Consider the following 11807-nt stretch of genomic DNA (forward strand, 5'->3'; position numbering starts at 1 on the left):
AGGCCACTTGGCCGGAGTTGGTTAAGTACCTGGGGTACCTAGACATCTCTCCAAGGACGACCAAATAACCGTCAACACAACAATTCTCCAGCAAACACGTACCATTGACGCAAGCCATGCTCCAGCGCACAACAGAGGATGGTAGAGTGAGTACAACACGTAACTCAGGAATAGTCTGCCTCTTATACCTCATATTACATATACACATCTCGCATAACTAACCAGTTAGTTACTCTCTATTTGTCACTTCTCCAAGATTTGAATGTAGGGAGTTAAATATTTGGGAACTTGGACCGGAGGCTTCTTCCGAGTACATGTCGCGATGTCCGAATCGCTGATCTCTGAAAATGACTCTCATTAGAACCCTCATAGATCAAATGAATCTGTCTAGATTGCTTCAGATCAGACACCACACAGTTGGCACGTTGCCCCATGCATGGGTAGATCATCGAGCACTCTTTATTCAAGGATATCTACTTCAATCGTGTCGGCAGAATAATCCTATTTCATTGTTGAACCGAAATGCACACTCAGGATATAAAATGCTCCTCTCTTTCCAACAAAAAACCTCCAATCTAGTTCAGATAGGAGTGATAAAACCATTTTGTGGTTGTCGAATGAGACTGCTTACTCCCCTGACCAAACACCGCACCAAAAAATTCATCGCCGACACTTGGCGTTTCAAAGGCACCCGACTTCTCTTTCTAGCTTCAACACTCGCGTGGATTGTTCTTCAGCACTAGAGCACACAACGGTAATGTGCTCGCGGGTGTCTTGCGGATACGTATGCGCGGACTCCCCGAGGTTCATCGGTTAGTGTCATGAATCTCGTGTGTTTACCTAGAACAAATATCTGTGGTACCGGAAAGGAGAGGCTCATTCTCTGTCTGCATCGCCTCACCAACAAGCCAAACAGCCGCGTCAGGACGAGTCCAGTGTGTCATCCTGGTTGCAACGGGAAGCGTGATTGCCACGCCATTCCTAATAATTTCCCCAATGGCTCTCTTCAGAGAGCCTTGTTAACAGACAGAATATGGTATAGAAAAATGACGTAGTTTTGAAGTCGTGGGAAGGAGGCTCGAATTGTGAAGTATAAGATATTGGAGTTTCTTTTCAGGATTTGGGATTCAATGCCTATCCAGATCGATCAGGGACTGTTGCCACCTCAGGTTGCTTTTTAATCATTGATGATTTAAGCGCCCAGCGATCAAGTCAGAGTTGATTTCAGCCCACTGTTCAAGCAAATCCCCCTTCTCTGGCTCTCCTCCAATGAATAGTTATCTAAAACGCCAGCGCTATACCCGTGTTTGATCTATGTACGGAGGCAACTTCAACCTCTTTCGTCCCAAAACCGTCCACTACCTAGAAGCCCTCAAGCAGCAATTTAGATACTTCGGCCCGTTTCCGGCTAAATACAAACTAATCGCAGCGCCAATGGCTGTTCATATTGTTTTGTACCTCACAGAAATAATCCCTCATCGAGATACGACTCCATTCTCCCGGATGACGGAGCGGGAGGTAGGGAAGCGGGATAAGAAGCTTATCGGGAAGATTACAAAGATAAATTGGATGGATAGGCCTAGCGCTAAGGAGTTGTTGGAGGGATGAATGATCGAAGGAGGGCGGGGATAGTGGGGAATGGTTTGATTGATTTTCTGCCTTTTCGGATTTTTTGCTTCTTGGATTTATGTTGGCGGAGGATATAATAGATACTCCCCATACCTCGATACTCCCTCAATCTCAAACAGAACCGTTACCTGAATTTGGTTTTCTTATGCTTGTTGAGCCTACCAGAGCTGATGCCGCAAGCTGTTTCTCACCAGGACTTTTCCATACGAAAACATGTATATGGTTTGCATATGCCGGTATCCCACTTCAGAAGCGTAAATGCAACGGCCAAGTCCCAGCTTGGATACAGGATTCTGTCAGTTTTGCCAGTGAAGGAGCTTGCTGAACACTGCTGGGCTCTGTAATTATATTCCAAGTTTTAGTTTAATTTCTTTTGGAATGGGAATCCAACCCATAAGACTTACGTTCTGTATATTTTCTTCTTGTATTCTATCTTTTTAACTTTTATGTCATTCCAAATCGGGTTTAGTGGGTTCTTTCTTCAACAGCTTCCAACCATCGAATCAGTCTCAGATCTTCAATCTCAACCATCTTCACTCCCCACCTCGATCTCTTAATATTCTCTCAGCTCTTTCTACTACATACAACATCCAAATAACGTCCTTCCCGCCTCCCGCTCACTACGCCCGCCGCCTATCTCCCCCATTTCGCCCATCTCCCCCCACCCACCTCGAACATGTCTTCCCCTAGCTCCTCCAACGGTGACGACCAGTCCCAGAACGTCGGTCAAATCCATTTCCGCTTCTGTCGTGAATGGTTAGTCCTTTCCCCCCATACCCATATCTAAGCACCTTTGGAAGGAAAATCAAAAATCTAACCACTTTTCCTTTCTAGTTCCAACCTCCTCTACCCAAAAGAAGACCGCGCCTCCAACAAACTCATGTACACCTGCCGAACCTGCCACGTCGGCGAACCGGCTACGTCCCCCTGCGTCTTCCAGAACAAGCTCAATACCCAAGTCGGCGATACGGCTGGCGTGACTCAGGATGTGGGATCGGATCCTACGGTTGGTTTTCCCTTGTGTACTTTGTGCGGAGAGGAGATTGAGGAGTAGCTTGTTTTGTCTCTTCTATACTACTGATTGTTTTGCAATTGGGAGACGCAAAACACACAATAAAAAAACCAGGAAAAAAAAACACTAAACGACGAGTTTGGATGGGGTGTGATTGGGGGAAATATATGGATTGGTTTTTACCAACTGCATTCCCCTTCCGACACCTCCAGAATTCTGTCGTTCATTTGCATTTGCATTCAAAATCCAAGAAGAACAAAAGGGAAAACGACAGTTTTTGGCTAACGAAAACTTTTTTTTTCCCCAGCTGCCACGGTCAAATAAACTTTGTCCGAGCTGCGGTGAGAACGAAGCGGTGTTCTTTCAGTCTCAACAACGGTCGGCGGAGACGGGAATGGTATGGATATATGGATCCTTTTAATTCTGCCCCTATTTTATTAGATTTGGAGGGACAGGAGCATGGCTAACCACTGTTGTTCCGGGTATAGAAATTATACTACGTGTGCTGTACTTGTGGGAAGGTGTTTACGTGATTCTGTGGCGGGGTTTTTGATTGTTCTGTACTTTTCCATATTCTGGATTTTATACCCATTCGACGGACAGGGTTTGCATGAGCCTGGAAGTTATGGCGTTTTATGGGTTTCATATATTTCTTGTTCCATAGATTTAATTTTTTTTTTTTTTAATTTTTTTTTTTTAATTTTTTTTTTTTTTTGGGGGGTTGGATGGAGGGGAAGAGGTGCAGACTGAATTATCATATGATCTGATGGGATTTTTATGTCCGGAAATCAAAAGCGCCAAACCAGCCAAAGAGAAATGCACATGATTTCTATACAAATACAATATTCTACAGATGCATCGGTGCCAACGACAAGATCTTCGACCAGCCCTTCTTTTGTAGTTCCTTCCCCACAATCCCTGCTCATTCATGAGGTCAAGTATCAGTATCAGTTAAACGCAATATCCCCCAATTAAAACATATGAAAAACCAGATCAAAGAATTTAAAATAAAATAAAAAACGAAAAACCGTGTCCAAGAAGACAACAACCACTAACCGTTCAGCCTCGTCCCAATCGGATCCCCCGACTTATTGATAAGCACACACGCATTGTCATCGAACTTCACCCATGAGCCATCAGGTCTCTGCACCTTCCTCGCCCTGACCACGACAGCGTGCAGGACGTCGCCCCGTCTGACCTTGGTGGTGACCCCGCTACTGGCACTGCCCAAATCCGGGCCGAGGTTCCGCTGTTTCTTCACGACGACGATGATGCGATCGCCTGGGACGTGCGATTGATTATTAGGAGCTGAGAGGGTAACGGATAAGGGTAGGGTAAAGGGTTGGACGAGGAGAGCGCTCGCTCACCGATTGTAGCGGCGCGTTTCAATTTGAAGACGCTGGCACATTCGACGATGGCGGCGCCGGAGTTGTCGATGCAGTTTAGCAGCGTCTGTGGAATTGGGATTGGGGGGGGATAGGTTAGTTTGAAGGTTTGGACGTGGGATGTATAAGGCACAGGGTAGTCTGTTTTCTTACCTTTAGTTGGATCATCTTGGTTGCATGGCTTTATGTGGCCCCGCCTTCTTCTTCGTCCTCTTCTTCTTCCTCTTTCTTCCCGTTCCCGTTTTTTAATCCTTTCAACTGCCCAAACCTCTCGGCCCGGCGAATCTAATCTTCCGGGACAGGTTAGTCATCTAGCAAACAGCCAGCCAATCAGAAGCCGGGCGCCCCTTTCTGCACGGGAGCTGGTCGCGCCGCGCCGAGATGCGCGCTTATATAAGCCGAGACCTCAGCCCCCATAGTTAGTTGACTAACTAACTATGGATAGGTATAAAACCCTGTCATACGCGAAGAGTTAGTTAAAACGGCCGTTGCCGCCAGCCTGGGGCTATTTCTTCACCGGCCGCTTCTCCCTACTCAAAGGCGCGACTCTTGGGGGGGAAAAGAAAGACTTGTTCACTTGTCCCATTTTTGCATCGAATCGAATTGGGTTGAATTTGATCAGGAACCTCCTCTGTCCGTCCTTTGTGTTGATGGTATGGTGTTGCTCACGATGGCAATCGCGTCTCTACCGTGGCATGCGACATCATCTTTAATCTTATCTCGCCTGTAATAATTATCACTATCTCATTTGCTTCTCTGTCGTTCTTCCAAATAATCTTTATTCGTGTATTTCATATATATTTATTTCTTAAAAAGGAAGAAGATCCTTCCTTGTTCCTCCGTCCGTACGCAACCCCTCTATATCCCCACAGTGCATATATACGCTAAAGGCCATTCGTTGGCCTTCTTGTTCAGAGAGAGCTCTCGACTTCGCTTGACTTTCGAATGGCGCCCAGCGCACCCCCTCCAGACCGCAAGGAGAAGTTAACGCTTTCTCAGCTTGCCAGCTACGATGATGTGATCACAGACGCACTGGTGGATCGGGTTAGCATCCCTTGAGCATGAGAGAACTTGCCCCACGAATCCATGATGATATCTGTCTTATGGCGCATTCCCACTAACAAACTTCAAATTTGTGCTATGTTATGATTAAAAAGGCCTACTTCTGGACCAAAATCCGCAAAAATCGAACCAAATATTTCCCTTGCAGAGACATTCTCGAGGAGCAGGTGACCTCCATTCTCCTCCACGATGTCATTGTTGGCAAGGACGCACCAAAGGCAGAGAAAGCCCTCCTCGCTCTCCCCGGACTGAAGAAGTTCGTCGATCGCCTCAGATCCGAGCAGGAGAAGGAGTGGTTTCGGCGCCATCTGCGCAAATATATCGTCATATACTTGCCCGATTGCCCCTTTGAAGTCATGACGACGAACAGGTATACCATCACGATGCACGAGGCGGCGGTTTCTGCGAGGAAATTCATTGCGTCGGGAACTACTATTAAGGGTCTGAGCGGCACGCTTGTGCCCATGACGCGAGAAGAGGAGATTGATCTTGACATGACGAGGAAGGATTTTAGTATTGTGATGTCCAGCCGGAAGAAGACGCCGTCTATCTTCTTGGGGCCGGCGAGGTTTGCGAATCACGACTGCAATGCGAATGGGAGGTTGGTTATGAGGGGTCCTGAGAGCATGGAGGTGGTTGCTACGAGGGATATTGTGGTTGGGGAGGAGATTACGGTTTCCTATGGAGATAATTACTTTGGCGAGGATAATTGTGAATGCCTTTGTCATAGCTGCGAGCTTGCTCTGCGGAATGGTTGGGACCCGAATGGTGTGTGTTCAGGGGCGGATAGTGGGATGTCCACGCCGGCTGATCCCATTGAACGTGATCAGTCTACAGTACCTATGCCTCTGTCGTCGGGTAAGAAACGGAAACGCGCTTCGGAGGCTGCGTCTCTCTCTACGGAGTGTTCTCCGCCGTTGATGAAGAGAAAGGGGGGACGCAAGTCTTCGAATCTGAGGTTGGAAATGTCTGCTCCCGGTAGCCCCGTGGCTGGTGAGCCCTCTTTCCTGTCGACGCTGGATAAATCCCTTTCTGCCTATGCAAGCAGTTGCAAAGATCCGACCGCCAAAGAATTCTCTGAGCTGGCAAAAGGGCTAGACTTCCACCAACCTGATCCTCTCGATGTAGGCAATAGTTGTCAATCTACGGCTACAAACGACCAGGCGTCTTGCTTCTCTCCTATCCCGGATGAAATGGATGAATCCTCCACCACCCCCAGCTCCACAGCGCCAACCTCCATATCCGATATTACAACATTAATAAAGACAGAACCACCAGAGCAAACTTCAGTCGACCAGACCGCACAACCCACCAACACCAATCAACCATGCAACCAGTCCGCCCAAACACCGCGAATTCCAGAACATGTGTCCGAAGACAACGACGACGGTGACTTGTCCGACCTCTCCAACTCCTGGGAACTAAACGACACAACCATGCTCGTCGTCAAAAAGGACCGCTCCCGCCCACAACCCCAACCCCAACCCAAATCCCACCCCTCCATCCGCACCCAACCCCGCAAACGCAAACGCCGCCTCCCCTCCCCGCTGCCCAACTCTCCCACCACCCCCATCCCCCGTATCCCAGGCGACTACACTAAAACGCCTAAACTCCTCGGCCAACGCTACGACCGCTGGGTCGACTGCTCCACCTGCCATGGCTGGTTCGTGCAGGGTGACTCCTACTTCACGCGCAAGGAGTGTCCGCGCTGCGAGAGGCATTCGAAGCTGTACGGGTATCGCTGGCCGAAAACGGATCGGGAGGGGAAGCATGATAGGGAGGAACGCGTTATGGATCACAGGACTGTGCATCGATTTTTGACGGCGGAGGAGGAGTTGAGGGTTCAAAGGAGGGATAGGGGGGTTGGTTCTGGGTTTGGGGGTAGTCCTACTCCGGAGAGTGTCGGCGATGGGTATGGTGGAAGTGGGAGGACGGATACGGATGGGAGTGAGTTTGGGTGTGGGGGCGGGGAGGAGAGGCGGATGACGAGGGCGGGAAGGAGGACGGTGAGGGAGATAAGGTAATGTTGATGTGATGTTATGTGATAGGGGAATTTTCTTTCTGGGTGTCTGGTGGGATGTGGTGTGTTTTTTGTAGTATTTTGTTATCCCCACTGCTATCTTTTTTTTTTCTTTTTTTTTTTTCTTTCCCGGCATGCTCTTATTACTGTGAACTATATTTGGTTTCTCTTTCTGGCGTCGAGTATGGTTAGGATAGGATGTTCTGGAGTTTGTTTCTTCTTCTTTTCTTTTTTTCGTCGCGGGATGGGGTTTGATACCTGTTCGGTGTGGGTCTTGTGGTGGGTGAGCCTGGCGCCAATCTCGATTCTAATTTCATACCATCACATCATCATATCTATTAAACACCATCTGTGCTCTTTATGCATGTACTATATCTACCTCTTTGGATTTCAATCCATACAACGCTTTCCATTTCCTCTCCACCTCTCTCCCTTCCACCATACGCATGCCAATAATTCCCTCGAAGAATCTGAAACCAAAAATCCCCCTATTTCCCGCCTATCCCTAACTTCCGTCCCAAACTTCCGTATCCACCTCACCACCTTTCTATCTAACCCCCTCCTCACTCACTTTTCCTCCCAATCACATTCCAATCCCCACCACTGCCCTCGCCACTAAACCCCTCCCACCCCGACCATCCATCCAAGCACTGCTAGCGTCCCATTCCACCTGCTAACGGGCTCACATAGTACATGCTCCCCACTCCGCCCTCCGCGGCGCAGAGGGCACTGGCGCAGCTCCCTGACGTTGAAGTCGCGCACACGGCGATTTTTGGGGCGTGGTTGGAGAGAGAGGAGGCACATCGTTTGGTTTGTTGGAGGGTAGGGCTTTCTTCAGGTTCAGGTATGTACGATGTATGCATGTATTGGAGGGTTGGAGTGGATGGTGGATGACAAGTGAGAGGGAGGGTTTTCTTTTGATACCTTTTTGTCTCCTTTCTGGGTTGTATATGGGCATGGCTGTCTCGCTTTTATATCTAAATCGTGATTCCGTAATATCAAAAATATATGTTTTTTATGTCAATCGTGATGAGCACATACATATATATATATCTCTACATTCCCCCCTTTTCAGTCGTAATCGACTATAGTATTCAACAAAACTCCTGAACAAGGTATTTTGGGTGCTGCCTGGCTAAATAATCCAGGAGCCATTCCACCTCATTTAAAATTCCGTATAATATAAATATAGGCTTCTCTGTTGGCAACCCCAAAAAGTTCCTGTGAAGTACATGTGCACTGTTATATCTATATATGAAATCTCTTCGGGGAACTATTATCCACATTCCATATCTTCCTCCGTACTCCGAAAAGCAGGGCAAGGCATTTCGAGATAAAATATTCTATATCCACATTAACTGTTCCATGGAGAGGTGTAAAAACAAGGCCCTGTGGGCTCTTTTCATGGCGGTCGGCAGTCGAAATATATATACATTTCGCTTTTTTCTTTCTTTACGCAGGTTGCCCCCATATCCATCAACATTCTTTAGTATTGCATATACCTGGGTACACGCCTAGGTAGTTACCATTTGATTATTTCGGGAATGCCTCACTCACCTGCACCTGCATCCATCTCCCATACTCTCCACCTCAACCACTTTCTTCCATTGTTTGCCTACCATTTTCTTTCTATCGCCGTACACCCGTCGCGCTCCTCTCGGTACTTACATATCTCCGTAGGTATAGCAAGCAAGCAAAGGGCTTAAATCCGATTCAGCCTTGTACGGCGCCTTGCTGTGTGGCCTTTTGGGGACTGCAACTGAATACCTCACAATGGGTGGCCAGGCGGGCAATACGCGAGAACGAATGAAATATATAATTGTCCCCTTGCGAAATCCAGCCCTGAAATCCCATAACTCCAAATTCTTCACCGTAGATTCGTAATATCCAGTGTGCCTAGGTCTTGATCTATCGTACATTCACGTAGCCCTGACAAAAATCACAAAAAGGCCGGGGCATTAATCGTCTATAAGCAACAAACAGAAGTATATAAAAGGGGCTGAAAAAAAAAAAAGGATTGATATAATAATACAAAAAATAAAAAGAAAAATAAAAAGAAACAAGGAATCTATATCAAAGCCTGACCCATAAACATCGCCTCTCTAACCTCCTTAACAATATCCTTCCGATCCTTTTTGCTAACCAACACAATCCCCCGCCCTCTCCTCCCCATCCGCCCCATCCTCCCCAAACGATGTATAAAATCAATAGTTGTATGCGGGACATCAAACAACACAACATTGCGTACAGCAACAGTGTCAATACCCCTGGACGCCAGATCCGTCGTGACAAGCACCTTAGTATCACGCAACCACTTCTGTGGGCCCCGTGCCCGTGGATCCTGATTCCGAACAAAGGGCACAGAATCCGAAAACCAACTCTTCTTATTCTGCTGCGCATCCTTGACCTCCTTGGGCGTCGGGGGCGGTCTGGCATGCGTGAATTCCTCGAGGATCTCATCCTTTCGTTGATCGGGTGTATCCCGTGATAGCGCGACGGCATGTATACCCTTCTCATTCAGGAACTGAGTGACTTCCTCTGCCGTCTCACGCTCGTTGACGAAGACGATGATATGCTTTGATTCTGGGAAAAGGGAGGCTGGGTAGGCTTCTTTGAAGTCGCGGGTTTCGCCCGCTTTGCCTAGGGACCAGATTATGTCGGCGCAGGCTAGCTTTTTGTTTCCGCGGTACGGGTCTTTGTCGACGTCTATGACGCCCAGTTGGACGCGACGGGGGACGGCGTGGAGGTTTGGAGTTACCAGGCGTTTCATTTCGGGGAATTTCATCTTGAGGAGTGTGTCGAGGCTGCGGGGGATGGTGGCAGAGCAGAGGATCATTTGTTGCAGGGATGGGGCGGTCCTTTCGACAATGGAGGACGTTAGGGGGGAGAAAGACTTGTCGAACAGGGAGTCTGCCTCGTCGACGACGAGATGGGTGACGCGGCTGAGGATGTAGGGGTTTGTCCTGGCGATGGAGGTGAGGAGATGCGGGGTGGAGATTAGGATGTCTATTCCGGCGGGCTTGAAGAGGTTATTTGTAATTCTGCGGGGGGTGTAGGCTGATGAGATCGTTACGGAGCGGTATTTAACCGTATGCGAAAGCTGCTTTGCAAGTTTCCCAACTTGCTCGACTAGCTCTGCTGTTGGGACAAGAATGACAGCCCTGGGGCGTGCGACGTTTGAATGTTCTTTTGTAACCACCTCTGGAGCATCGAGTTCAAACAAATTCTCCTTCTTTTTCTCCTCTTCCTCTTTTTGTTTTTTGTCATTTTCCATCATCTCCGTTTCCTTCTCTACCATCTCTGCTCGTTTAATCCAGTTAATGACTGGGAGGAGATAGGCTAGAGTTTTCCCCGTCCCGGTCTCAGCAGCTAAAAGAAACTGATCGAAATTGAACATCTCCATATCTTCTTCACTCCCCTCACTTGTTTTCTTCTTCGCAGTGTTATTTTTCTCAGACTCGATGGGCGGTCTAAGTAATGCTGGGATGGCTACCCGCTGGATAGGCGTTGGACTAACCTCTGTCAAGGTGGGGAACGCATTTCTGTAGACAGCATCCCGTACTAGAGGGAGAAGCTGGAACTGATCAAAGCTTGTGACGGAGGCGATCTTCTCTTTAATCCTGTTCCGGTGCGAGTAAGGTATAGGCGACAGGACGACTTGCATTTTGAGAGCCCTAAAATTCGAGCCTTCCTTGCTCTTGTGCAGTGAGTCCTTTTCGTTCCCATCTGAGGAAGATCTTTTCAATTCCGCTTCTGATCTGCTGGCGGGGCGATTGGTAAGCCGAGCGCGGGTTTGGTTCATTCCACCAAAGGGGTTATTTCTAAATGACTGAGGGGGAGCCTTTTTCAATTTCCGGGAGGGATCGGAGGACGGTTTTGCAACATCACGAGACAGGGCCATACGTGCAGGTTTGCGCCGCATGAGCCTAGAGGAAGAAGCGAAGCGGATGGACTGCCATAGTAGACGAACGGAAGGAGTCCTGCCCCAAGCAGCAGCTCCCATCTCGCCCAGCAGACATACGGACGAGAGGGGAGACATGGGGAGGGTTGTTGATAAGGAGCGGGAAATGGGTTGCTGTTGTTGTTATTGTTGTTGTTGTTGTTGCTGTTGTTGTTGTATGGAGTAGAGTAAGGGTATACAGCTATATACCTACGAACTCCATAGACAACTCAATCCATCGGTAGATAATATTTGCTCTGCCGAAGATGCAAGTTTGGATCTTGAAAATTTACAGATGGGCGCGCTAAACCCGATCTGAACTGGTTGCCGGGTCAACTCGTAACTTGCGGCTCCCGAGGCTCAACCTTGGAAACATCAACAACATCAACCCACTTCAACTACCCGAACCACTGATTTTCAGCAATTATAATCATACTAACACCACAACAACCCTCCATCCCACTTCCCCACAGAACAACTTCTCCTCTTCCCCTCCCTCCTCTTCTCTCCTCTTCTCTTCTACATCTGCTTTCCTCACTCCTTCACTTCGCGTATCCCTCCCCCCAGTCACCACAGTCTGTCTCTTCGTCCTCTCCTCTCCTCTCCTCGTTCTCTCTGTTAATTGCAGACACCCAGTCTATTCGCTTCACGTCACTCTTTGTGTGTTTGTCGTTGGCTTTGATCTCTATCATTCGTTGCCAGGTGAACGTTGCTGTATCCACCGTCACCCCCCTTTTCCCAACCACCTTGCTCGGTAAA

The 11807-nt window shown here is 48.2% G+C and overlaps 5 protein-coding genes across 5 annotated transcripts; 3 read left to right on the plus strand and 2 right to left on the minus strand.

Moving 5' to 3' along the window:
- Positions 1 to 821: 821 nt before the first annotated feature.
- PAAG_12403 (hypothetical protein) lies at positions 822 to 1608 on the plus strand (the record flags this gene model as incomplete). The annotated part of the gene is made up of 2 exons (XM_015847896.1): positions 822 to 963; positions 1325 to 1608. 2 exons carry the CDS (start codon positions 822 to 824, stop codon positions 1606 to 1608), a joined length of 426 nt encoding a protein of 141 aa, XP_015702500.1.
- A 697-nt stretch (positions 1609 to 2305) lies between these two features.
- Positions 2306 to 2683, plus strand: PAAG_07510 (hypothetical protein; the record flags this gene model as incomplete). The annotated part of the gene is made up of 2 exons (XM_002790605.1): positions 2306 to 2385; positions 2464 to 2683. 2 exons carry the CDS (start codon positions 2306 to 2308, stop codon positions 2681 to 2683), a joined length of 300 nt encoding a protein of 99 aa, XP_002790651.1.
- An 805-nt stretch (positions 2684 to 3488) lies between these two features.
- Positions 3489 to 4194, minus strand: PAAG_07511 (mitochondrial 54S ribosomal protein L38; the record flags this gene model as incomplete). Its single annotated transcript, XM_015846243.1, has 4 exons — positions 3489 to 3562; positions 3698 to 3922; positions 4009 to 4093; positions 4180 to 4194. 4 exons carry the CDS (start codon positions 4192 to 4194, stop codon positions 3489 to 3491), a joined length of 399 nt encoding a protein of 132 aa, XP_015700678.1.
- A 777-nt stretch (positions 4195 to 4971) lies between these two features.
- On the plus strand, positions 4972 to 7112 carry PAAG_07512 (histone-lysine N-methyltransferase set9; the record flags this gene model as incomplete). Its single annotated transcript, XM_015846244.1, has 2 exons — positions 4972 to 5070; positions 5184 to 7112. 2 exons carry the CDS (start codon positions 4972 to 4974, stop codon positions 7110 to 7112), a joined length of 2028 nt encoding a protein of 675 aa, XP_015700679.1.
- A 2064-nt stretch (positions 7113 to 9176) lies between these two features.
- Positions 9177 to 11147, minus strand: PAAG_07513 (ATP-dependent RNA helicase MRH4; the record flags this gene model as incomplete). Its single annotated transcript, XM_002790608.2, has 1 exon — positions 9177 to 11147. The coding sequence occupies one exon, from the start codon at positions 11145 to 11147 to the stop codon at positions 9177 to 9179; it is 1971 nt and encodes a 656-aa protein (XP_002790654.2).
- Between the last annotated feature and the right edge of the window lie 660 nt (positions 11148 to 11807).

This window comes from Paracoccidioides lutzii (assembly GCF_000150705.2).
Source record: "Paracoccidioides lutzii Pb01 unplaced genomic scaffold supercont2.24, whole genome shotgun sequence".
Taxonomy (NCBI): domain Eukaryota; kingdom Fungi; phylum Ascomycota; class Eurotiomycetes; order Onygenales; family Ajellomycetaceae; genus Paracoccidioides; species Paracoccidioides lutzii.